This window comes from Microcaecilia unicolor, chromosome 6, assembly GCF_901765095.1.
Source record: "Microcaecilia unicolor chromosome 6, aMicUni1.1, whole genome shotgun sequence".
In the NCBI taxonomy this organism is placed as follows: domain Eukaryota; kingdom Metazoa; phylum Chordata; class Amphibia; order Gymnophiona; family Siphonopidae; genus Microcaecilia; species Microcaecilia unicolor.
Window position 1 is genome coordinate 225,595,393 of NC_044036.1, and position 25,549 is coordinate 225,620,941.

Consider the following 25,549-nt stretch of genomic DNA (forward strand, 5'->3'; position numbering starts at 1 on the left):
GGCCCGGGGATATAACGGTCTGTTTCCACAAATATATGGATAGAGAGAGAGTACTGCATGCAATCTGCCTCAAAGGAGGTGTCATTACTTGGGAGGATTTGGAGGTGGAGGTGTATCCTGATATTGTCCCTGCCACCTTGGCTCATCGTCAGGAGTATCATGACTGAACACAACTGCTGCATGAGCAGCAAGCCCATTATCGGTGGCCATTTCCTATTTGAATGTCTTTTACACTGGGAGGGAGGACCTACCCTGCCACCTCAATCTCCGCAGTCAAGGACAACCTTGTGGCTGTGGGCCTTCTGGCACATGAGGAGCCTGCTGCATCAATCTCTTCCTCCTTGCCTCAGAATTTTCCTCGTAGATCTGGTTGGCAGTGGGAGAAGAAGTCTGGGAAAACTTGCTACAATTTGGGTTTCTGCCAGGTGCTTGTGACCTGAGTGGCCACTGTTGGAAAGATACTGGGCTAGATGGACCTTTGGTCTGACCCAGTATGGCTATTCTTATGTTCTTATGACTGTCCTTATTGACACTCTCTAGGGTGATGTCATGTCCCCTACCTCAATGCAAGCAGCGTCCTCGGGCTATCTTTGTTGTCTGGTGACTTTGTTTCTCTGATCATGCTGGCCCAGTATCTGATTCTGCTGCTATCTGTTCCCTTGGCTCCGTTTCCAGGGCTTCCTTTCCATTTATTTCTTTTCTTTCCTCCTTTCTTCTTCATTTCTGGTCCTCCGCAGACTTGACTGTACAGTGGATCCAGCTTCTGCCTATTTTCTTCATCCATGTGCAGTTTCTCTCCTCACTTCCTTTTCCCTCATCTAATCTCCTTCCTCTATCTTCCCTCCATGTCCAGCATTTCTTCTCTCTCCTTTCCCTCCCCTCCATCCATGTCCAGAATTTCTCTTGCCCTCCCCTCCATCCATGTCCTGAAACTCTCCTCTCTCCCCTGCCCCCCTCTATCCATCCATACCCAGCAATTCTCTTCTCTCCCCTGCCCCCCTCTACCCATAGGCGGTCGGTGGCCCAACTGTTTGGGGAGGCTAAAGGGGGCGGGGTTAGGGGTGGAGCCAGGGGCAGAGCTTATAGCCACAATTAACACAGGAAAAAAATAAGTAAAAATAAAATAGTCACAATACCTTTTATTAAATTTAGATATTAGATATGTATCATATGTCAAAGAATAAAGTGGTTGCTCAAAGCATATACTAACCACAATCGCTCAACAGCAAAACACTATGCACAAATTTGTGCAAAAACACACTCAGAACCTTACTGTACCATAACACTAGGCAGACCCTAATACACCAATATACCACCCATATAGAAAATGCAGACCGTCAACAATATGAAACAAGGGATCATAATATCACAATTCTCATGTAGAGCCACAAAACACCCTTTTAGGGTGGATAGTGTTCACAATGAGCTCCTTTTATTAACAACTATATGTAGATCCTTCAAGAGGTAGTGTGTCATGATTTAGGCTTCCTTTCCGATGTTTTGGTGCCACCTCAGTAATGCCAATACACAATCTCTCCACTGCAAAACACTATACACAAACTTGTGCAAAAACACACTCATAACCTTAGCAAACCATAACAGCACTAATTCCAAGGACAGGATGAGCTACAACCTTATGTGTGGAAAAGCAGCATTGTAATTACACCGGGCTCTAAAACACCAGTACACAACCTATTGAAACAAAAAAAAAAGAGCTGTAAATACTACACACTAGTAGAATACTGCACCTTGATTACACATGAAAAACACATGACAACAGATATGAAGGCAAAACTGGAAAGTTACCTCAAGAAGTCAGACTCAGCATGCAGCAATACTAGAAAAATTGAAACTTACATGCAAAATATCACAGATGCACATTTCCAAAAGCTGACATATTCCAGTTAATAAATTCTGAATAAAATACTTTTTTCTACCTTTGTTGTCTGATCATTTAGTTTTTCTATTCTTTGGTCCCAGTGTCTTCTTTCCATTTGATATTTTTTCTCTCAACATGTCCACCATCCTCCTGTGTCCTTATGCGTCCTGTCTACTATCTGTAGCCCTGTCCCTATCCTTTCTCCAGTTTCAGCATCTGCCCTCAAAGTGTTCCAATCCAGCCCTTAAATTCAGCAATTTCCCCTCCATCCAAATCCAGCATGTCTCCCCTCCATCCATGTGCATGAACTTCCTCTGTCTTTCCTCCCCTCCATCCATGTCCAGCATTTCTCCTCTCTCCCTTCCACTCCATCCGTGTGCATCTCCTTCCTTTGTCTTTCCTTCCCTCCATCCTTGTCCAACATTTCTCCTCTCTTCCCTCCCCTCCATCCATCCATGTCTTTCTCTTCTACCCTTCCATCCAGAGTAATCCCTCTTTCTCTCTCCATCCTTCTACCCATTACCCTCTCCCAATCCTTCCGTCTTGTCTCCCTCTATCTCCCCTTCCTTCTAAACAGTTCTCTCTCTCGACCCTTTTCCATTCAGCATGTCCTCTCTATCCCCATCCTTCCAGTGTCTTTCCTCTTTCCCTCCCTACCCTTACATCCAGTGTCTTCCCTCTTTCTGCCCCCTCCTTCCAGCATTTTCCCTCCTTCTCCCTCCTTTCATTCAGCATTTCTCCGTCTGACAGCTAGGGTCTCCCCCAGTTTCTCCCCAGCAGCTTCTCTCTCTCTCTCCTGCCCATGTCCCCTCTTTCTCTCTCCATCTTTCCACTAATCTCTCTCTCTCCTCTTCCATCCAGCATCTTCTCTCTGGCTCTCCCATGCTCTCTTCCATATCCCCCTCTTTCTCTCCCCATCTCTCTCTGGCTCTCCCCTGCTCTCTTCCATGTCCCCTCTTTCGCTCCCCATCTCTCTCTGCCTGTCCCCTGCTCTCTTCCATGTCCCCTCTTTCTCTCCCCATCTCTCTCTGACTCTCCCCTGCTCTTTTGCATGTCCCTGACTCTCCCCTGCACTTTTCCACTTTCTCTCTCTCTCCTCCAGCATCCTCATGCATCCCACCTTTCTCTTCCCTCCCCTTCTTGCTCCCATCACTCTCACTCCTTTCTCCACCCCCCTTTTCCCATTCCCTGCCATTGCTTTCCTTCCTCCCTCTTCCCCTTAGATGTGGCACCTCACATCCTCCTCTCTCCACCCCCTTTCCCTTTGGTCTGGCAGCTGGCTGGCATGATGCATCGCTCCCCCCCCCCCCCCGACTAGTTTGGTATCGCTCTCCCCCTCCGCTCCTGTCATGTCTTTGAACGTCGAGGATTCCTTCCGGTAGCAGCAGAATCGGCAATGATGTAAGCGCTGCTTTCAGCCTGCCCCAGAAGCCTTCTCTGGACAGCATCCCTCTTACGCGGGAAACTGTACAGAGAGTGCTTCCGGGGCAGGCTGAAAGCAGCACTTACATCATTGCCGATTCTGCTGCTACCAGAAGGAATCCTCGACGTTCAAAGACGACGTAACAGGACAGGAGCGGAGGGGGAGAGCGATACTGCAGTAGTCGGGGGGGGTGGCGGTAATGATCGCGTGGACCACGGGAGAGAGGGAGGGAGGGAGGGAGATGTTCAAGGCAGTGGGAGCTGCACCCGGTGCGGTCCGGTCCGGTCCGCCCTTGCTCCACTTCTGGCTGGGGAGGCTTAGCCTCCCCAAGCCCCTTATACCGGGCGCCTATGCCTCTACCCATCCATGCCCAGCAATTCTCTTCTCTCCCCTGCCCCCCTCTACCCATTCAAGCCCAGCAATTCTCTTCTCCTCCCTGCCCCCTCTACCCATCCATACCCAGCGATTCTCCTCCCTCCCCTGCCCTCCCCTCCCGCTCCCATCCATGTCCAACGATTCTCCGTTGCCCCCATCCTCCCCTCCCGCTCTCATCCATGTCCAGCGATTCTCCGTCGCCCCCATCCTCCCCTCCCGCTCCCATCCATCTTCTTCTATTACCTCCGTTGAAGTGCCGCATTATTTAAAGCCCTGCTGCCCATCTCTAGCCTTCCCTGTTTGCTTCTGATGAGTTTATGCCCTCAGTCCCGCCTTCGCAGAAAAAGGAAATGACGTCAGAATGACGTCAGAAGGCGGGACTAAGGGCACAAACTCATCAGAAGCAAACAGGGAAGGCTAGAGCCGAGCAGCAGGGCTTTAAATAACGCGGCGCTTCAATGGAGATAATAGAAAAAGATGGATGGGAGCGGGAGGGGAGGGTGGGGGCGAAGGACAATCGCTGGACATGTTTGGGAGCGGGAGGGGAGGTAAGCATGGCCTGTGATAGTGCCCTCCTGCCATGCTTACCTCGTGTAATGGAGCCGGCTCGCCCCGAAGAACAACCGGCTCGCAAGATCTGTCAAAATTTAACAAGCGGCTCTTACGAGCCAGCTCCAGCACACCACTGGGGACAGGACTACAGATGGTAGACAGGAAGCATAAGGACATACATAGGAGGATGGTGGACATGGATGGTGAGAGAAAAAATATCAAATGGAAAGAAGACACTGCATAAAACAAAAGACACTGGGACCAACGTGAACAGAAAAACTAAATGATCAGACAACACAGGTAGAAAAAAGTGTGATCGATCTCACTCCTCTGTTGCTTGATTACCTGCAATCCCGCATTCCTCCTCCTCCTGGTTCCCGCCCTTCCCCTCCTCTAATTCCCTGATTTGTACTACAATTATTATGTTGTTCTTGTCACCAAATGTTGTAAGTCACATAGAGCCTGCCCTAGTGGGATTATGTGGGATATAAATGTTCACAACAAATAAATAAATGTATTAATTGGAATATGACAGCTTTTGGAAATTTGCATCTGTGATATTTTGCATGTAAGTTTCAATTTTTCTAGTATTGCTGCATGCCAAGTCTAACTTCTTGAGGTAACTTTCCAGTTCAGTATTTTGCCTTCATATATTTTTATTTCTAGTTCCTTGTGTCGTATCTGTTATGTGTTTTTCATGTGTGATCAAGGTGCAGTATTCTACTAGTGTGTAGTATTAACCTCCTTTCCCTCCCCTCCATCCATGTCCAGAATTTCTCTTGCCCGCACCCTCCATCCATGTCCTGAAACTCTCCTCTCTCCCCTGCCCCCCTCTATACATTCATGCCCAGCAATTCTCTTCTCTCCCCTGCCCCTCTACCCATCCATGCCCAGCAATTCTCTTCACTCCCCTGCCCTCCTCTACCCATCCATACCCAGCGATTCTCCTCCCTCCCCTGCCCTTCCCTCCCGCTCCCATCCATGTCCAACGATTCTCCATTGCCCCCATCCTCCCCTCCCGCTCTCATCCATGTCCAGCGATTCTCCGTCGCCCCCATTCCCGCTCCCATCCATCTTTTTCTATTACCTCTGTTGAAGCGCTGCGTTATTTAAAGCCCTGCTGCCCGTCTCTAGCCTTCCCTGTTTGCTTCTGATGAGTTCGTGCCCTCAGTCCCGCCTTCGCGAAAAAAGGAAACTATATCAGAATGACGTCAGAAGGCGGGACTAAGGGCACGAACTCATCAGAAGCAAACAGGGAAGGCTAGAGACGGGCAGCAGGCTTTAAGGGAAAATTAGGTTCTTACCATGATAATTTTCTTTCCTTTAGTCATAGTAGATGAAGCCATTATGTATGGGTTGAGTCCATCAACCAGCAGGGGGAGATAGACAGCACTCAACTTTCCTCAGTGCCTCATGGCCAGCTAGCTCCACTGCCTCTTCAGTATTTGAAGCTTCCAAAGCAGTATGGCAAACCGCAATGGGAATAACATGAACTTTCCTCACAGCGAACGATGGCCCCTTAACAAGGGCATGAACTCAAAAAAGGAGGGAATGAACTCATCCTCCTGGAGGGAATAAACTCGTCCTCACAAAACATGAACTGGAGGGAATGAACTCATCCTCCTATAACTGTAACAAGAATCCTGAAGACTGTTTTCCGACTCCACAAGGAAAGAATATAACTTCAGGAAACAAGAACAGCACCTAAAATCAGAATCACTGCAATACAGACAATCATACAGGGAGGGGGCTCATGGCTTCATCTGCTATGACTAAAGGAAAGAAAATTATCATGGTAAGAACCTAATTTTCCCTTCCTTGTCATCAAGCAGATGAAGCCATTAAGTATGGGATGTAACAAAGCAATCCCTAAATAGGGTGGGAACAAGCTACACCACGCGCTAGCACCTGTGCTCCAAAACGCGCATCCCTCCTGGCAGCCACATGCAGTCTGTAATGTCGGGCGAAAGAGAGCTTAGAAGCCCATGTTGCAGTACTGCAAATCTCATGAAGAGATATTGCTCCAGTTTCCGCCCAGGAAGAGGAAATCGCTCTTGTGGAATGTGCCTTAAAGGCTTCAGGCGGAGCCCGGCCAGACAGCAGATACTGTATGCTGAAAAGATAGCTTCTTTGAGCCAACGGGCAATAGTGGCTTTAGACGCTGAAGACCCTCTGCGAGGACCTGCAAACAGCACAAAAAGATGATCAGAGGTCCTGAAAGAATTTGTAATTCGCAGATACTGCAACAGAGTCCTGCGCACATCCAAAAGGTGCAACTGCCCAAATGAACCTGGAAACTCCTCCTCAACAAAGGAGGGAAGAAAAACAGGCTGGTTTAGGTGAAACGCTGAAACCACCTTAGGCATGAAGGAAGGCACGGTCCGAACCTTGATCCCTGACTCTGAGAATTGCAGAAAAGGGTCTCTACAGGACAGTGCCTGGAGCTCTGACACCCGTCTCGCCGAGGTAATGGCCACTAAAACGATGGCCTTCAGTGTCAAATCTTTCTCTGAAGCACGCCAAAGCGGTTCAAAGGGAACCCCCTGAAAGGCCTTCAATACTAACCCCAGGTTTCAAGCTGGACAAGGTGCCCGCACGGGAGGACGGAGCCGAAGCACCCCTCTAACAAACCGTGCCACATCTGGATGAGCAGCTAAGGACACGCCTTCAACCTTGCTACGCAGGGAGGCCAATACTGCCACTTGCACCCGCAGGGAATTATAGGCCAAGCCTTTGTGTACACCATCCTGCAAAAAGTCCAGAATTGGCGAGACAGGAGCCCGCAATGGAGAAAGCGCTCTTGAAACACACCAGACTTCAAACTGGCGCCAAATCCTGGCATAAGCCATGGAAGTGGAGCGCTTACGGGCCTGCAGGAGAGTGGAAATTACCTTATTTGAGTAGCCTTTATCTCTCAATTGAGCCCTCTCAATCGCCATGCCACAAGACCAAAGCGGCAGGCGTCCTCCATGGCCACCGGACCCTGTGACAACAGGTGCGGAACCAGAGGTAACGGAAAGGGAGCCCCCAACAGCATCTGTCGGAGGTCCGCATACCAAGGCCTCCTGGGCCAATCCGGGGCGATGAGCACCACTTCTCCTGGATGCAGCCGAATCCGCAGGAGCACGCGCCCTATCAAGGGCCACGGAGGGAAGACATACAGCAAGCCCAGGGGCCAGGGTTGAGCCAAGGCATCCAACCCGCAGAGCGAGGATCCCTCCGTCTGCTGAAGAAGCACAGGACTTTGGCATTGGAACTGGTCGCCATAAGATCCATCACTGGCTTGCCCCATTTGGCACATATCTGCAGGAATACTTCGTCTGCTAGTTCCCACTTCGCTGGATCGATCTGATGCCTGCTTAGATAGTCGGCTTGCACGTTGCTCTGACCTGCAATGTGAGCTGCTGACAGGGACTGTAGATGCAGCTCGGCCCAGTGGCAAATTTGTTCGGCCTGCGTGGCTAGAGCTCTGCACTGAGTGCCGCCTTGTCGATTTATGTAGGCCACTGCTGTCGTGTTGTCCGACATCACTCTGACAGCCAATCCTTCCAGGGTCACTTGAAAGGCCAGAAGCGCCTGAAACACCGCTTTCAACTCCAGGCGGTTGATAGACCACTCCGACTCGTCGGGCGTCCACAGACCCTGGCCATGCTTCCCCTGGCAATGTGCGCCCCAGCCCATCAGGTTGGCATCTGTCACCACTAGACACCAATCGGGGAGCGCCAGCGGCATTCCCCGTCGCAACATGCTGTCCGAGAGCCACCACTCCATACTGAGACGGGCCGCAGGAAGCCAAGAAAGTCTGCACTGATAATCCTGAGATACTGGAGACCATCGTTGAAGTAGAGAATACTGTAGAGGTCTCAGGTGCGCTCTCGCCCATGGCACCACTTCCAAGGTGGCCGTCATCAATCCCAACAGCTGGACAATGTCCCAAACTCGCGGGCGGGGCATCCTCAGGAGCAGACGGACCTGATTCTGAAGCTTGCACCACCTTAGCTCGGGAAGAAACACATAGCCTGAGGCTGTGTCGAACCTGGCCCCCAAATATTCTAGAGATTGCGAGGGGGTCAGGTAACTTTTGGCCATATTGACGACCCAGCCCAGAGATTGAAGGACTGAAACCACTCTGGCTGTAGCTAGATGACTCTCTTTTTCTGAGTCTGCTCTGATGAGCCAGTCGTCTAGGTACGGGTGAACCCGGATACCCTCTCGCCTGAGAAAGGCAGCTACTACCACCATTACCTTCGAAAAGGTTCAGGGAGCTGTGGCGAGGCCCGAAACTGCAAATGTTTTCCCAACACCGTAAACCGCAGAAACTTCTGGTGCAGGGGCCAAATTGGTATGTGCAAGTAAGCTTCTTTCAGGTCCAGAGACGTGAAAAACTCTCCTGACCCTTAGAGGAAGACTTCGGCCTATCTTCGGGCAAGCGCAGAGGTTTGGAATCCCCCAGGCCTTTAACAATGTTTTCCAGCTCCTCACCAAACAGGAGAAGGCCTTGAAAGGGCAACTTCACCAACCTTTGCTTAGAGGCCATGTCCGCCACCCAATGTCGTAGCCAAAGAGTGCGGCGAGCCGCCACTGCTACAGCCATTTGCTTAGCTGAAGCTCTGACCGTATCATAAAGGGCGTCAGCCAAAAAGGTAAAGGCCGACTCCATCCACGGAGCCACTTCAGATAAGGTCTCCACTCCATCACCGGGCTGTTCCACTGCCTGCTGTAACTAAGCCAGGCAGGCTCTAGTAGCATAACAACTGCATGCAGACGCCCGAACAGTGAGACCTGCCAAATCAAAGGACCGCTTCAGAGCTGAATCAAGCCTGCGGTCTTGAATATCCTTCAGGGCAACACCTCCTTCAACAGGGAGGGTAGTTCTCTTTGTCACAGCCGTGACCAGGGCATCCACTGTAGGCATTGCAAAGCGAGCCAAATGTTCCTCACTCAGAGGGTATAATTGCCACATAGCCCTGGCAACCTTCAAAGGTCCCTCGGGGTCAGCCCATTGAGCCTAAATAAGCTCTTGGATGGAGTCATGCAAAGGAAAGGCTCGAGCAGGCTTTCTGGTACTAGCCATCCTTGGATTAACCGAGGAGGCTGTGCCACTCCCAGGATCTTCAATTGAGAGGGCTTGTAAGGCATCTGAAATAAGCGCTGGCAGCTCCTCGCGGTGGAAAATCCTCACCGCAGACGGATCATCAAGCTCCTGTGGCAATTCTGCAACCGACTCTGGCTCCTCAGCCCAAGAAGTTCTGCCAGACCCCTCAGAATCCTCATAGCCCGACCACGGGGGGGGGGGGGGGGGGTGTGAAAGGGGGGTGCGCCACACTCGGAAGAGGAATTAGCCCTTCTGCGTTTATCAGGAGGATAAGAAACAGGCCAAGCCAACTCCAAAAGGCCAGGATCCACCGGGGGGGGGGGGGGGGGGGGGGGGGGCAGGCAGAGGGTCCGAAGATCCCTGTGGAAGAGCTCTTTTAAGCATGTATGCCCTATGCAGCATTAAAACAAAATCAGGGGAGAAAACCGCTCCCTGACCGCCCAGATCCTGCCCAGGGCTATCAGCTCTATTATTAGCCTCACTCAGAGGACCCCCCCCCCCCCCCCCCCCCCGGATTCAGGGCTGTCCGTCGCAAATCCAAAATGTGGAAAATCCAAAATGGCGTCCGCTGCCAGCTCAGAGCGCGAAAGATCGCCGCTCGCCATGCTCGGGCCGGCTGTACCGTCTGTACAGCATGAATTACAGAGCCCCGCTGCTGATTTGCGCTTGCCACATTTAGAACAGCGCTTTACTGTCTCCGCAGCCATCGCCGAAAACGGCGGTAAAATTCAAAAATGGCAGTTCGCGCCAAAAACGTCCCGATCACAGGCCAACCCCGGAGGAGTCAGAAAACACTCTTACCTCACTGGACTTAGTATCACAGCTCTGGTCCTGCAGAAGAATCTCAAGAAAAAAACCTCTTTTCCAAGACCGCTACGCTAAAGCGAGACACGACTTTAATTATTATTTTTTTTTAACGCTGTGAGGAAAGCAGAGGCAAAAGAGGTAAATAAAACACTCCCGAGGCTCAGATAAGTGGGAAAGGCAGGGAAAGGCGAACCAATGTGCCTGCATCCACTGAGTGGGAAAGGACAGGGAAAAGCAAGCTAATATGTCCACATCCACGGGGGCATGGGTAAGGCATGCCTTCAAAGTGAAGCTGCTATAGCCTCTAACACTCCGGCTAACAACTGGCAAGCCAGGAGCCACCCCCAGGCAGATTTTGATGGAGCTGCAGCCACCCTGCTTGGGGAGATAGAGAATACTGAAGAGGCAGTTGAGCTAGCTGGCCATGAGGCACTGAGAAAAGTTGAGTGCTCTCTATCTCCCCCTGCTGGTTGATGGACACAACCCATACGTAATGGCTTCATCTGCTTGATGACAAGGAATGGGTGTTCGCAAATGCCACCCCAATTACTAACCGAAGTACCTGGATGGACTTCTTGCATGTTTTCTGGAAACAGGAACTGAGTATGTTATCTTCCCGCGTAATGCGTCTACCACAAACTGTACCTCTGTACCCTGTACCTCTGGAGAAATATAAACTGCATACAGATGTCAGAGAAGGGCTACCCTGTATTTTTTCACACTGGAGCCTGCAAAGGCCTCTCCGGTACTATGTAAGCCACATTGAGCCTATAAATAGGTGGGGAAATGTGGGATACAAATGTAACAAATAAATAAATAAATACCACAAACTTGTAAAAATATGCCAATGAAGCATCAGCGCATGATCTTAACGTATAACATCACTTTCCCTAAGATGCCACATTGTACACGGTATCGGAGGGCTTGGTATGATACCATTTTAGGAACTGTTGGTACTGGGTTGGGAGTGTTAAATACTGTAGACACTGACACTTTGTATAACAAATTACATTATTTAGGGAAGGACTTATATGAAGAATTGAATATTTTAGCGAATTGGATGCCTGCTATTCCATCACTGGGACAATTGATGTTACCAGCAATGGAAGGACATAATCGTTTATTTCAGCAGGACTTTATGTTTCAAAATGATTCATGGACGAATGTCACAAAGGCTTTGAATTACACATGCTAGTGTACCTTGCAGGTACTGTATGCTATTCAACAGAGAGATAATTTTCAGATGGCTTTGCAGATGGGGATGCATACCCATTTGCAACCCCTGTTTGGTAAGTATTGGCGTGGAGAGGTTTGGTTGGTACCTCAGAATAGTCTTACAGTCTGCAATATGCACTATTGTACTGGAGAACTGCATGTTTATGCAATTCAGAATACACAGATTGTATGTAAATATTATATTGTACCTATTATTGTTCAACAGAATGCACAATTACAATTTTGGAGTCCACATATAAAGGGACAGTATATCACTAGGTATAATAATACTTACGATCTATCATATTGTATTTTTAGTTTAAATAGATTAATTTGTCCTTTACAAACACCTTTATATGAACCATGCTTATCACCTCGTTTTGGTGAATGTACCTTCACGGTGTACCCCAAAGATTATGAAATGTTTGTAGAGATATCCGCTCAGATGCGTTACCACAGCTAATAGCTCGGCCGTACAACATAATCCATTTTTAGGGAATATGGTGGTTAGCCAATGTTATAGTTATATCAGTATTTTGGTGGAAGGGTGTTAAATATTTCTTTTTCCCGGATATACAGATAAGCACCTCCACAATCTATACGTATAGTTTCTTCCATGCTCCTCTGTTATATGTTAATTATAGTGGACTACAGCAAATGCTAAATGAATCCGAGATTGTACATCAGTATTTAGAGGACACTAATCAAACTCTACGTATTATGAAGGTGGATGCCCAGTTAAATAAAACCCACATTCTAGGAGAATGTTCAGAGCAAATTGCAACATCATTGGTGGGATCCGTTAACTGGTCATTCTCCTGGAGCAGATAAATTTCTCCAATGGCTTGCACATCCATTACTAATAGTTTTATTACTTAGTATTGCTTTGGTGGTATGGAATTGTATTCTTACATGTAAAATTTGGCACCCTCCAGCAGGAGCGGTTCATAATACCATGTATACTTCTGTGTCAGCATAGGTATCAAGAGGTGGAATATGTTGTAGTATAATACTTATGATACATGATACTTATGCTGACCCAGAATATTTGTTTTCTGACATGCAGAATGTTTGTTTTGACCTGTTGCTACCAGAATATTTGTTTGACAGGTTGCTACCACAACATTCCGTTGCGGTGGGTAACTCACTACAGGATTGTGTTGAGAACTGAGAAACAAGTCCGGTGTTTTCATCAGAGGGGTGCCTGTGAGAGAGGAATGTAGTTTGGCCACTTCATTGTTCTGTTCCAGGCACACTTGTTTGGGGTTATAAAACAGGGGAAGCCCCTGGCAGAAACAGAAGCTCTGTACCTGGTTCGAGGGACGCCTCTCCAGTGTGGGATTTCCCACAGATCTCTGGGCGGTCATCGGTGCTTCCCCGATTGCTGTTGCAGCTCAGATGAAGGCTACAATCCTGTGGTGATGTATGTATATTGCATAAGAGTGTTATGTAATATGTGTGTGCCTATTGATGTGTGAATAAACAATATTTAAAGCAATATCCGAACCCTTGATTTGCTACAGATGAGTAGGGGAGGGCTTGTTCTTTGGGGAACTGGAGGTTGGGGAAGTGATGGGGGGGGGGGGAGGTTTATACAGTGTTGTATCTGTTTTAATCCAACATTGCTTTCACGGATGGTACTGTTTTCCTGAACTTATGCTGTATCAGTGATGTAATGTTGTTAAGAAAAATGATTGAATATAAATTTGCTGGCACAAAGTTATTCAAAGTTGTTAAATCACAAGAGGATTGTGAAAAATTACAAGAGGACTTTAAGAGACTGGGAGACTGGGCATCTAAATGGCAGATGTTTAACGTTAGCAAGTGCAAAGTGATGCATGTGGGAAAGAGGAACCCAAATTATTTATGTAATGCAAGGTTCCAAGTTAAGAATCACTGACCAAGAAAGGGATCTAGGCGTCATTGTTGATGGTATGTTGAAACCCTCTACTCAGTGTGTGGCGGCCGCTAAGAAAGCAAATAGAATGTTAGGTAGTATTAGGAAAGGAATGGAAAACAAAAATGAGGCCACTATAATGCCTTTGTATCGCTCCATGGTGCGACTGCACCTCAAATATTGTGTTCAATTCTGGTCACTGCATCTCAAAAAAGATATACTGGAATTAAAAAAGGTGCAGAGAAGGACGACGAAAATGATAAAGGGGATGGGACAACTTCCCTATGAGGAAAGGCTAAAGCGGCTAGGGCTCTTCAGCTTGGAGAAAAGGCGGCTGAGGGGAGATATGACGGAGGTCTATAAAATAATGAGTGGAGTGGAATGGGTAGACATGAATCGTTTGTTAACTCTTTCCAAAAATACTAGGACTAGGGGCACGCACTGAAGCTACAAAGTAGTAAATTTAAAACGAATCAGAGAAAATATTTCTTCACTCAACGTGTAATTAAACTCTGGAATTTGTTGCCAGAGAATGTAGTAAAAGCGGTTAGCTTAGCGAGGTTTAAAAAAGGTTTGGGTGGCTTCCTAAAGGAAAAGTCCATAGACCATTATTAAAATGGACGGGGAAAATCCACTGTATATTTCTAGGATAAGCAACATAAAATGTATTGTACTGTTTTGGGATCTTGCCACGTACTTGTGACCTGGATTGGCCACTGTTGGAAACAGGATGCTGGACTTCATGGACGTTTGGTCTGTCTCAGTATGGCAATACTTATGTACTTATGTTTAGTGGAGGAGTAGCCTAGTGGTTAGTGCAGCAGACTGATCCTGGGGAACTGGGTTTGATTCCCACTGCAGCTCCTTGTGACTCTGGGCAAATCACTTAACCCTCCATTGCTCCAGGTACAAATAAGTACCTGTACATACTATGTACATCGCTTTGAATGTAGTTGCAAAAATCATAGAAAGGCAGTACTTAAGAGAACATAAGAGTAGCCATACTGGGTCAGACCAATGGCCCATCTAGCCCGGTATCCTGTTTTCCAAAAAGTGGCCAAGCCAGGCCAAGCAGAAACCCAAATTGTGGCAACACTCCATACTACAAATCCCAGGGCAAGAAGTTGCTTCCCATTAGAGAGCTGCACGGGAACCCGCGGGATTCCCACAGGGACGGAAGCAGGTCCTGCGGGGTTCCCGCGGGGACGGAAGCAGTTCTGCAGGGTTCCCGCGGGGACGGAAGCAGGTCCTGCGGGGTTCCCGTGGACGTGTAAGCTGCACTGCATCAGCCTCTCATCTACCGAGTACCTTGAGTGCTGTCTCCTCCTCCTCTTCCTCCTTGCTTTAACAGCACAAATGTGGAAAGTCTTCCGTTAAGGAGGTGGTAGAGACACAAATGATGATGGAATTCAAAAAGGCTTGGGATGAACACAGAGTATCTCTAATTAGAAAATGGAAGTTATAAAAATCCTAACCTTAAATGGCTGCATATGTGTGGATGTGTCAAGTGACGCTTAAATGGCGACTCTGGCTGTGATTAACTAGGGCCGATACCGGGCAGACTTGTATGGTCTGTGTCTAATATATGGCAGTCTGGTTTAGGATGGGCTAGAAAGGACTTAGACAGCAACTTCAGTGGCTGGAATATAAGGACAGTGCAGGACAGATTTTTACGGTCTGTATCCCACAAATGAGAAGACGAATAGACTGGAATGGGCTTCAGCGAGAACTCCAGCAGCTGGAACATAAGTATAGGGCCAGATAGACTTCTATGGTCTATGTTCCAGAAACACGAAAGAAAGTATATAATATCACACTCGTTGATTTAATCATGAATTGATAACGAGTGTGACTATTCGGCAGAATGGATGGACTGTTCAGGTCTTTATTTGCTGTCACTTACTATGTTACAATTAATCCTCTTTGCTCCCGGGCTGATGAGCAGACCTCAGCTCTGACACAGGCAAGAGCATCGGATGTCACCTGACCTACTGGCGCGTGCATGTGGTGACCTCTCAGCACACAGTGCCAGAAATCAGAGACAAATCTTACATGTGCACACCAGAGTGTTCTAAGTTTCAGCTTCCATTCCTTCCTTGCCTACAGTGATGTGGCTCAAATCCAGAGAGAGACTGAGGGAGCTGACCAGAATTTTCTTTTATGTACCATTAAATTCTCGCGGGGACGGGTGGGAACGGGTAAGATTTCTGTCCCCGTGCAACTCTCTACTTCCCATGTCTGTCTCAATAGCAGACAATGGACTTTTTCTCCAGGAATTTGTCCAGACCTTTTTTAAACCCAGATATGCTAACCGCTATTACCACCTCTTCCAGCAAAGAGTTTCAGAGCTTATCTATTCGTTGAGTAAAAAAACATTTCCTCCTATTTGTTTTAAAAGTATTTCCATATAACTTCCTCGAGTCCCATTCCCTTACCAACATGTACCAGATTTGGAGAATAAGGATTTCTTTAAGGCACGTTTATGCTCACCACTGGTTATGTTAATATTGCCTGCTTCTATTGCCGCTTTCACTGCTGCTTTTCCTAACAGTGCAGGCTCTCCTTTTGCAAGTCGTTCTCGCTCCTTTTCTGCTAGGCTTCCATAAAATATACGGGACTTCTTCACCACAGGGGAACCATCTTCGTCATCTGACATCGTGGAGGTTTTTCAAAGTCTGAGGACAAGAGAAAAGGAATGAGAGAATTTCTCCAGTACAGAGAACTTCCAGGTAAAATTTTGGGACCGATGATTATCAAAGTCTGGCCAATGGGACTATGAGGTCCAAATACAAGAAGGATTTTTCTCACAGAATAGTGGTTCTCATTCCAGTTCTTGGGCAACACCCAGCCAGTCAGGTTTTCAAGATATCCACAAGAAATATATATAAGGCACAGTGCAAACAAACCTCTGCAGTCATGCACACCTATTTATTTATTTATTTCATATTTCTATTCCACACAATCCTGCGCTCTTGGAGGATCACAAAGTTATGTACACAGAATAAAATACATCACAAACAACAAAAATCGTTTCCATAGCCAAGTACTAGCCCTGCTACCTCTCAAACCAGTGAACTCTTCCACCTCCTCAAACTCTTTTACTACTACTACTTAGCATTTCTATAGCGCTACTAGACGTACACAGCGCTGTACACTTGAACCTGAAGAGAAAGTCCCTGCTCGACAGAGCATACAATTTAATTTGGACAAACAGGACAAATAAGAGATAAGGGAATTACTAAGGTGGGGATGATAAAATAAGGGTAATGAACAAATGAATTAAAAGCAGCATCAAAAAGTGGGTTTTTCGCCTAGATTTGAAAATAAAAATGTTTTTTAACTGCCTTATAAGTACATAAGTAATGCCACCCTGGGAAAAGACCAAGGGTTCATCGAGCCCAGCATCCTGTCCACGACAACGGCCAATCCAGGCCAAGGGCACCTGGCAAGCTTCCCAAACATACAAACATTCTATACATGTTATTCCTGGAATTGTGGATTTTTCCCAAGTCCATCTAGTAGTGGTTTATGGACTTGTTCTTTAGGAAACCGTCTAACCCTTTTTAAACTCTGCTAAGCTAACCGCCTTCACCACGTTCTCCGGCAACGAATTCCAGAGTTTAATTACGTGTTGGGTGAAGAAACATTTTCTCCGATTTGTTTTAAATTTACTACACTGTAGTTTCATCACATGCCCCCTAGTCCTAGTATTTTTGGAAAGCGTGAACAGACGCTTCACATCCACCCGTTCCACTCCACTCATTATTTTATATACCTCTATCATGTCTCCCCTCAGTCGTCTCTACTCCAAGCTGAAAAGCCCTAGCCTCCTTAGTCTTTCTTCATAGGGAAGTCGTCCCATCCCCGCTATCATTTTAGTCGTCCTTCGCTGCACCTTTCCCAATTCTACTATATCTTTCTTGAGATGCGGCGACCAGAATTGAACACAATACTCATGGTGCGGTCGCACCATGGAGCAATACAACGGCATTATAACATCCTCACACCTGTTTTCCATACCTTTCCTAATAATACCCAACATTCTATTCGCTTTCCTAGCCGCAGCAGCACACTGAGCAGAAGGTTTCAGTGTATTATCGACGACGACACCCAGATCCCTTTCTTGGTCCATAACTCCTAACGTGGAACCTTGCATGACGTAGCTATAATTCTGGTTCTTTTTTCCCCACATGCATCACCTTGCACTTGCTCACATTAAACGTCATCTGCCATTTAGCCGCCTAGTCTCCCAGTCTTGTAAGGTCCTTCTGTAATTTTTCACAATCCTGTCGCGAGTTAACGACTTTGAATAACTTTGTGTCATCAGCAAATTTAATTACCTCGCTAGTTACTCCCATCTCTAAATCATTTATAAATATATTAAAAAGCAGCGGTCTTAGCACAGACCACTGATGAACCCCACTAACTACCCTTCTCCATTGTGAATACTGCCCATTTAACCCCACTCTCTGTTTCCTATCCTTCAACCACTTTTTAATCCACAATAGGACATTTCCTCCTATCCCATGACCCTCCAATTTCCTCTGTAGCCTTTCATGAGGTACCTTGTCAAACGCCTTTTGAAAATCCAGATACACAATATCAACTGGCTCCCCTTTGTCCACATGTTTGTTTACTCCTTCAAACAATTGAAGTAAATTGGTCAGGCAAGATTTCCCCACACAAAAGCCGTGCTGACTTGGTCTCAAGTAATCCATGTCCTCGGATGTGCTCTGTAATTTTGTTTTTGATAATAGCCTCTACCATTTTCCCCGGCACCGAAGTCAGACTCACCGGTCTATAATTTCCCGGATTTCCCCTGGAACCTTTTTTAAAAATGGGTGTTACATTGGCCACCCTCCAATCTTCCGGTACCACGCTCGATTTTAAGGATAAATTGCATATCACTAACAGTAGCTCTGCAAGCTCATTTTTCAGTTCTATCAGTACTCTATCAGTTCTCTCAGAACTCCTTCGCCTTCTCCGCCGACTCAAACATGCGGGCTGTCCCTTTATGCATAATCTTCAGCAATGCTGGACACATCACGGTAAAGCGTATTTTCATTGCAAACAATTTAGCACAGAGTGGTGAGAATGCACGCCGTTTCCCAGCCACTCCCACCGAATAGTCCTGGAAACACAGAACCCGTTTATTCTCAAAAAGTAAGGTGTTGTCTGTACTTGAGGACTGTAAAATAAATTGCTTATGGGTGAAATTTAACACCCTCAAGATAATCACTCTCAGTCTGGAAACATTAGTATGGCGAGGCCCTATCCGATGAGCTCTTTCCACCCTCAGTGGTCCCAAACTAGTAGGGAAGGCAATTTTCTCAGCAAGCCAGCGTTCCAGTGTAATTGCAAGGTCTTTGCCGCCCAGATTTTCAGGGAGCCCCACAAGGCGTCAATTGTTTTTCCTGGAGCGATTCTCCTCCACTTTTTGTTCCAGAGTCTCGAGTTGTTTTTTTAAGATCTTTTTGCATGTCCTCTATTTCCGTCACCCTGTCTTCAACCTCACTTGTTCTTGTTTGAAAGGCCACACATTCGCGGGTCAAATCTTCCATCCGAGTTTGCAGTTTCTCTAATTTCATGTCAATACGAGACAACCGTCTCTCTAACAAGTCTTCCAGTACTGTGGTCATCTCAGATGTAATCTCCACCACCCATATGGAGGAGACCGAGGAGCCGGCTCCACTCGGTGAGGTCGCCATCTTGGATTCCGCTGGTTTGTGCCTGTTTGTCGTTTTGGGTCGTTTTCGATGCTATCTCCCTTCCCCAAATCACTTGTTCGGTTTTCAAGGTATTACGCACCTTTTCTGACTACAGCTGCTTATATTTTGTGGGTCCGATAAAGGCCCGATGCATGGGGAGAGAAAACATTAGCTGGAGAGCCCTTCACTTGCGGCTGCTCTCTAGCATGGCGTCACGACCCCCCCCCCCCCCCCCCTGCACTTGCTCACAGTAAACGTCATCTGCCATTTAGACACCCAGTCTCGTAAAGTCCTCTTGTAACTTTTCACAATCCTCCCGCGATTTAACAACTTTGAATAATTTTGTGTCATCAGCAAATTTAATTACCTCACTAGTTACTCCCATCTCTAGGTCATTTATAAATATGTTAAAAAGCAGCGGTCCCAGCACAGAGCCCTGGGGAACCCTACTAACTGCCGTTCTCCATTGAGAATACTGACCATTTAAACCTACTCTCTGTTTTCTATCTTTTAACCAGTTTTTAATCCACAATAGAACACTACCTCCTATTCCATGACTCTCCAATTTTCTCTGGAGTCTTGTAGAATTATGAGCACAGTCATGCACTATGGAATCGGTCAAAAGGCCAGAGATTGATACGCCTGTGTGACTCCTGCAATCTATCAGAGACTGACGAGCCTGCATGACTCTGGAATTTATGATCTCTGGAATTTATGGTCTATTATGATACCCTTACAGGCAAGCAGGCTTCAGAAAGAAACTAGTGTAAACAACAGGAAGAATGTGGTTTAACATGTTAAGGAAAGCAGACGGTGAGAACCAGATAATAATCTAAGAGAAGGATAATTTGCAGAAAAAGTCATGTAAATCACTGTCTGAAACAAACAATATAAGCACCTGAAACAGAATAGTATTTCAGATAAGCAGTCACAATGAACATCTCTTTATGTAACTGTACTGATGTCTCATGATTTCTCTGTATTTGGTAAGTAAATAAAATAATTTACTTTCTCATATGCACGTAGCCCTGGTTTCTTTTATCCCCCCAAATTGTGGATGGCTGGTACATGCTCATTTGGGAGGGGTACAAGGGGCCTAAAAACAGTCTTTCATGAGGTACTTTGTCAAACGCCTTCTGAAAATCCAGATACACAATATCAACCGTCTCACCTTTATCCACGTTTGTTCACTCCTTCAAAGAAACGTAATAGATTGGTGAGGCAAAATTTCCCTTCACTAAATCCATGTTGACTGTCTCATTAATCCATGCTTTTGAATATGCTCTGTAATTTTGTTCTCTACCACTTTGCCCGGCACCGACATCAGACTCACCGGTCTATAATTTCCCAGATCTCCTCTGGAACCTTTTTTTTTTTTTTTTCCAAATTGGCGTTACATCGGCCACCCTCCAATCTTCCAGTACCACACTCGATTTTAAGGATAAATTACATATTACTAACAATAACTCCGCAAGTTCATTTATCAGTTTTATCAGTACTCTGGAATGAATACTATCTGGTCCAGGAGATTTGCTACTCTTCAGTTTTACAGAGAATTCATTAAGTTCTCCAACTCGTCAGCTTCGAATACCATTTCCAGCACCGGTATTCCACCCAAATCTTCCTCGGTGAAGACCGAAGCAAAGAATTCATTTAATCTCTCCTCTACGGCTTTGTCTTCCCTGATCACCCCTTTTACTCCTCGGTCATCTAGCGGTCCAACCGATTCTTTTGCCGGCTTCCTGCTTTTAATATACCTAAAACATTTTTACTATATGTTTTGGCCTCCAGCGCAATCTTATTTTCAAAGTCCCTCTTAGCCTTCCTTAGCGCTTTGCATTTGACTTGACATTCCTTATGCTGTTTCTTATTTTCAGTCGGTTCCTTCTTCCATTTCCTGAAGGATTTTCTTTTACCTCTAATAGCTTCCTTCACCTCACTTTTTAACCATGCCGGCTGTCGTTTGGTCTTCCTTCCTCCTTTTTTAATACACAGAATATATTTGGCCTGGGCTTCCAGGATGGTGTTTTTGAACAACAGTCACGCCTGATGTACATTTTTGACCCTCGCAGCCACTCTTCTTTTTTTTTTTCACCGTTCTAATCATTTTATCATAGTCTCCTTTTTTTAAAGTTAAACGCTAACGTATTTGATTTCCTATGTATACTTACTTCAAAGCTATTATCAAATCTGATCATATTATCACTGTTATCAAGTGGCCCCAGAACCATTCCCTCCTGCACCAGATCAAGCGCTCCACTAAGGACTAGGTCTAGAATTTTAACTTCTCTCGTCGGCTCCTGTACCAGCTGCTCTATAAAGCAGTCCTTGATTTCATCAAGGAATTTCACCTCCTTAGTGTGCCCCCATGTTACATTTACCCAGTCAATATCAGGGTAATTTAAATCACCCATTATTATTGTGTTGCCCAGTTTGTTTGCGTCCCTAATTTCCTTTAACATTTCTGCATCCGTCTGTTCATCCTGGCCAGGCGGACAGTTGTACACTCCTATCACTATCCTTTTCCCCTTTACACATGGAATTTCAATCCACAGTGATTCTAAGAAGGGTTTTGTTTCCTGCAGAATTTTCAATCTATTTGATTCAAGGCTCTCCTTAACATACAATGCTACCCCTCCACCAATTCAATCCACCCTATCACTACGCTATAATTTGTATCCCGGTATGACAGAGACCCACTGGTTATCCTCCTTCCACCAGGTCTCAGAGATGCCTATTATATCTAACTTTTAATTTAGTGCAATATATTCTAAGTCTCCCATCTTATTTCTTAGGCTCCTGGCATTCACATATAGACATTTCAAACTATGTTTGCTGTTCCTATTTACATCATGCTCAGTACTTGACAGTATGCATTTGCAATCTTTTGTCTGTTTTTTTTTTTATTTAAGAACACCTGATCTACTATCTGACTTTAAGTGAGTAGCTGCAGGTATTCATTTTATTATCAGCAAACAACTCAATAACATTTCACACAAGTTTCTCAAATTCTTACACATTGTTTTCGATCTACAACCACTACAACAGCTCATATTTACAGAGCATCTCCACTACATATCTGCAAACTAGTAAAGCTGGCTTCTTTACACACATTTACGAAGCATTTTTCTATAGAGGCTGCTTCCTCAGCAGATTCTCATTTTTGGGCAGACTGCTTGTTATCTTTTCAATTAGGCATCAACTCTCCTCCTCCTCCACCAATACCAGGAAACGGTCAACAAGAATACTGCTATAACTGTTCCGTGTTCCCTGTTTTTTTTTTTTTTTGTTTGTTTGTTTGTTTTCAGCTTGGGAGTATTCAGCTGTGTGGCTACGAGATCTGAAAGTCCTGGGGAGAAATTTTGGTTACTTACCTGTAACGGGACTTTTCCGCGGACTGAAGATTTCACAGCCACACAGTCCCAGCCGGCGCTGTCGCCAGCTTAAGGAGTAACTGAGAAGGGAAGAATCGCTTGTGTACATGTAGTAGCTATAGGAAGGCGCGAGCCCAGGGACATGCGGCGAGAGCTCTAAGAGCGTTCTGAGATTTAAAAGGCCGGGTCAGCACAACATTATTGGGATGTTACTTCAGCTATGTGGCTATAAGATCTTCAGTCCGCGGAGAAGTACCCTTACAAATAAATAACTCATTTCTATATGTTACTATTTCGCAAGCCAGAACTTTCATTTTATTCTTACATTTTTGGTCATTAGGTATGCCTGTTTCTTTTGTATCAAGAGTATGATGTTCAATAGCTGATTCTTTTTTTTTTAGGGGGGGGGGGTGGCTTTGAATAAAAGTTGTTTTAATAATAAATGCTTAATTGACAATACTCAAACAGCAACAACTGTACCTTAAAAACAAACTATTACAAACATTAGACTAGGCCCTGGAAAAGCTGCACACTTCCTATAGGAAAAACCGAATTCGGACTCCATAGATCTCTAAACTCTGCAGCCGATATATACCAATAAAAGACACTGCTCCCCACTCCCGTCACCAGGAAATTACCTGGAAACAAACGAATCGCCACAGTTCCAGTTCCTTAGCTCCAGTCCTCCACTCCAACTACCACCACGCAAAAACTGCAGTTACTTCCGGTGTAAAAGGGAAAGGTCAGAGCAAGGAGGTTGAATAAAACAGGAGCCCCGTACGGCTGAAGCCAGTAGGCAAGCTTGCCGGCAATAGGCGGAGTTCACCCTAAACAATAGTAAACCCTACTGAAAACGGTAGCAAAAGATGATTAAAAATAAATGCGTGGTCCATTTGTAAAGAGTCTAAAGCTGTTCTAGTTGGATAGGCAGTGCCTTAAAAGGTAGAGGGCAAAATATATATTTTTTTAATTTTACCACTTTTTCATTTATTTGAGAGGTGTGGTAGCTGTCAAAGTATTGCTTTGATGTTTCTCTTATATATACTATCGGCTACCACATTTGCTTATTTCCGATCTGACGAAGAAGGGCAACCTTCGAAAGCTAATCAAGAAATGTGTTATGTCCAAAAAAAGGGTATCATCTTATTTTCTTTTCCATGTTTTATTTTGTTTGATTTCTATTGATAATCATTTATTTGAAAGCTTCTAATATCTAGATATAAATATCATGGGAAATAAAAATTGAGCATCATTAAAACAGCTTTAAAATTATTATAGCTGGTAGAAGCAGCAGTTATAAACTTTGTATTTCGTGCTCATTTTATGCAATGCAGATGGCGAGATTTCAGTGAGGATATCCTGTTTCTTGATGGGTTCATCTTCTTAACTGTTGTAATCTGCCTTGCAAGCCTGGTGTTAAAAAGATGGAATTTACTGGAAGTAAAATTCAATTCTCTTTTCATTGGGGGCACAAATGTAATCACATCTGCATCTGTTTTGTAGAAGCTTACATTTTAGATACACAAATGGATTATTCCGTTTTGAGCATATATCAGGGACAAGTGGTTTTATAAGTCAAAATAAAGATTTTGTTTCATGCAGATCTCTCATTTGTTTAAACATAATTACATGGGCTGTAAGCCCTTAATGTAGCCCATTGTTTTACTTATATTTTGTTCTTGTGCTGACTTATACTGTGCCAAAACTGAAGACTCTTTTTTTCTTCTAAATGGTCAATAGTAAAAGGAGCGCATTGTGACCACTGTCCACCCTAAAAGGTTGTTTTCTGTCTGTACATGAGGATTTGTGATATCCTATATAATAATTCTCACCTCCAACGTTCTAATGTGCCTGGGACTATGGCTCCCTCGGAAATGGTCTGCTAGGCAGTTTAGAATGCACTGACGTCAGTGATGTCACTGACAGTTGATTCCAAGGCAAGGGGAGGAGTAGGCCCCCTGCCTGGGAAACAGCTCTCAGTGCCCCCCCTTGGCGCAACACCCAAGCCCCTCCGCCCCGGCGCAGCACCCAAGCCCCTACCCCCCCTCGACGCATCACCCAAGACCCACCCCCCGGCGCATCACCGAAGCCCCTACCCCCTCTCTCGGGCACATCAACTCCCTCGCCACCCGCAGCCGCAAATACTAACGGTGTCCCGCTGCTGCTGCTTCTCCTGTGGAGCAGCAGTGGCCGGTACAAAAAGAAAAAAGCCAAAAAAAGATTTTTAACCTGAAACGCGGCTCCGTAGACAGCCATCTGGCATTGGCTGTCGTCACTGCAGCCGCTCCACCTCTCCACTCCATGTCACTGCCCCTGCAGGAAGACCCCGGAGGAGCGCAGCGACGTCAGAGGGGAGAGGAGGAGCGGCTGCAGAGTCGCTGGACATGGGTGGCTGCATGGGGAGCAGGGGAGAGAGGAGGGCCGCTGCACATGCGTGGCTGCAGGGGCTGAGGATGGTTGGTGGGGAGGGGGTCCTGAGACCAGATGGGTGGCTGCAGGGGGGGCAGGGGAGACAGGAAGGACGCCGCAGGGGGGGGGATTACCTTGCTAGTGCCCGTTTCATTGCCTACCGAAACGGGCATTTTATACTAGTCCTATATAATAATTCTCACCTCCAACGTTCTAATGTGCCTGGTACTGTGGCTCCCTCGGGAGGTGGTCTGCTAGGCAGTTTAGAATGCACTGACGTCAGTGATGTCACTGACAGCTGATTCCAAGGCAAGGGGAGGAGTAGGGAAACACTCCTCCCCCTGCCTGGGAAACAGCTGTCAGTGCCCCCCCTCGGCACAGCACCCAAGCCCCTACCCCCCCTCGACGTATCACCCAAGACCCTCCCCCCGGCGCATCACCCAAGCCCCTACCCCCCCTCGGGCACATCAACCCCCTCGCCACCCGCAGCCGCCAATACTAACGCTTTCCGGCCGCTGCTGCGTCTCCTGTTGAGCAGCAGCGGCCGGTACAAAAAGAAAAAAGCCAAAAAAAGATTTTAAACCTGAAACACAGCTCCGTAGACAGCCATCTGGCATTGGCTGTCGTCACTGCAGCCACTCCTCCTCTCCCCTCCACGTCACTGCCCCTGCAGGAAGACCCCGGAGGAGCACAGCGACGTCAGAGGGGAGAGGAGGAGCGGCTGCAGAGATGACAGCCAATGCCAGATGGCTGTCTACGGAGCCGTGTTTCAGGTTTAAAATCTTTTTTTGGCTTTTTTCTTTTTGTACCAGCCG

General features: G+C 46.3%; 1 protein-coding gene across 4 annotated transcripts in view; it reads right to left on the reverse strand.

The window, feature by feature from the left end:
- Positions 1 to 25,549, reverse strand: part of PRPF4 (pre-mRNA processing factor 4) — a 682,089-nt gene that overhangs the window by 506,507 nt on the left and 150,033 nt on the right. For 2 of the 4 annotated variants that reach the window (XM_030206512.1, XM_030206509.1), the window contains exons 1-2: positions 22,964 to 23,047; positions 15,734 to 15,918 (exon numbers count right to left, since the gene is read on the reverse strand). In XM_030206512.1, the coding sequence (XP_030062372.1) occupies positions 15,734 to 15,899 (166 nt within the window). In that variant the 5' untranslated portion in view covers positions 15,900 to 15,918; positions 22,964 to 23,047. Of the gene's footprint in view, positions 1 to 15,733; positions 15,921 to 22,963; positions 23,062 to 25,549 lie in introns of those variants that run through there. The other 2 variants (XM_030206510.1, XM_030206511.1) reach the window with 2 other exon arrangements.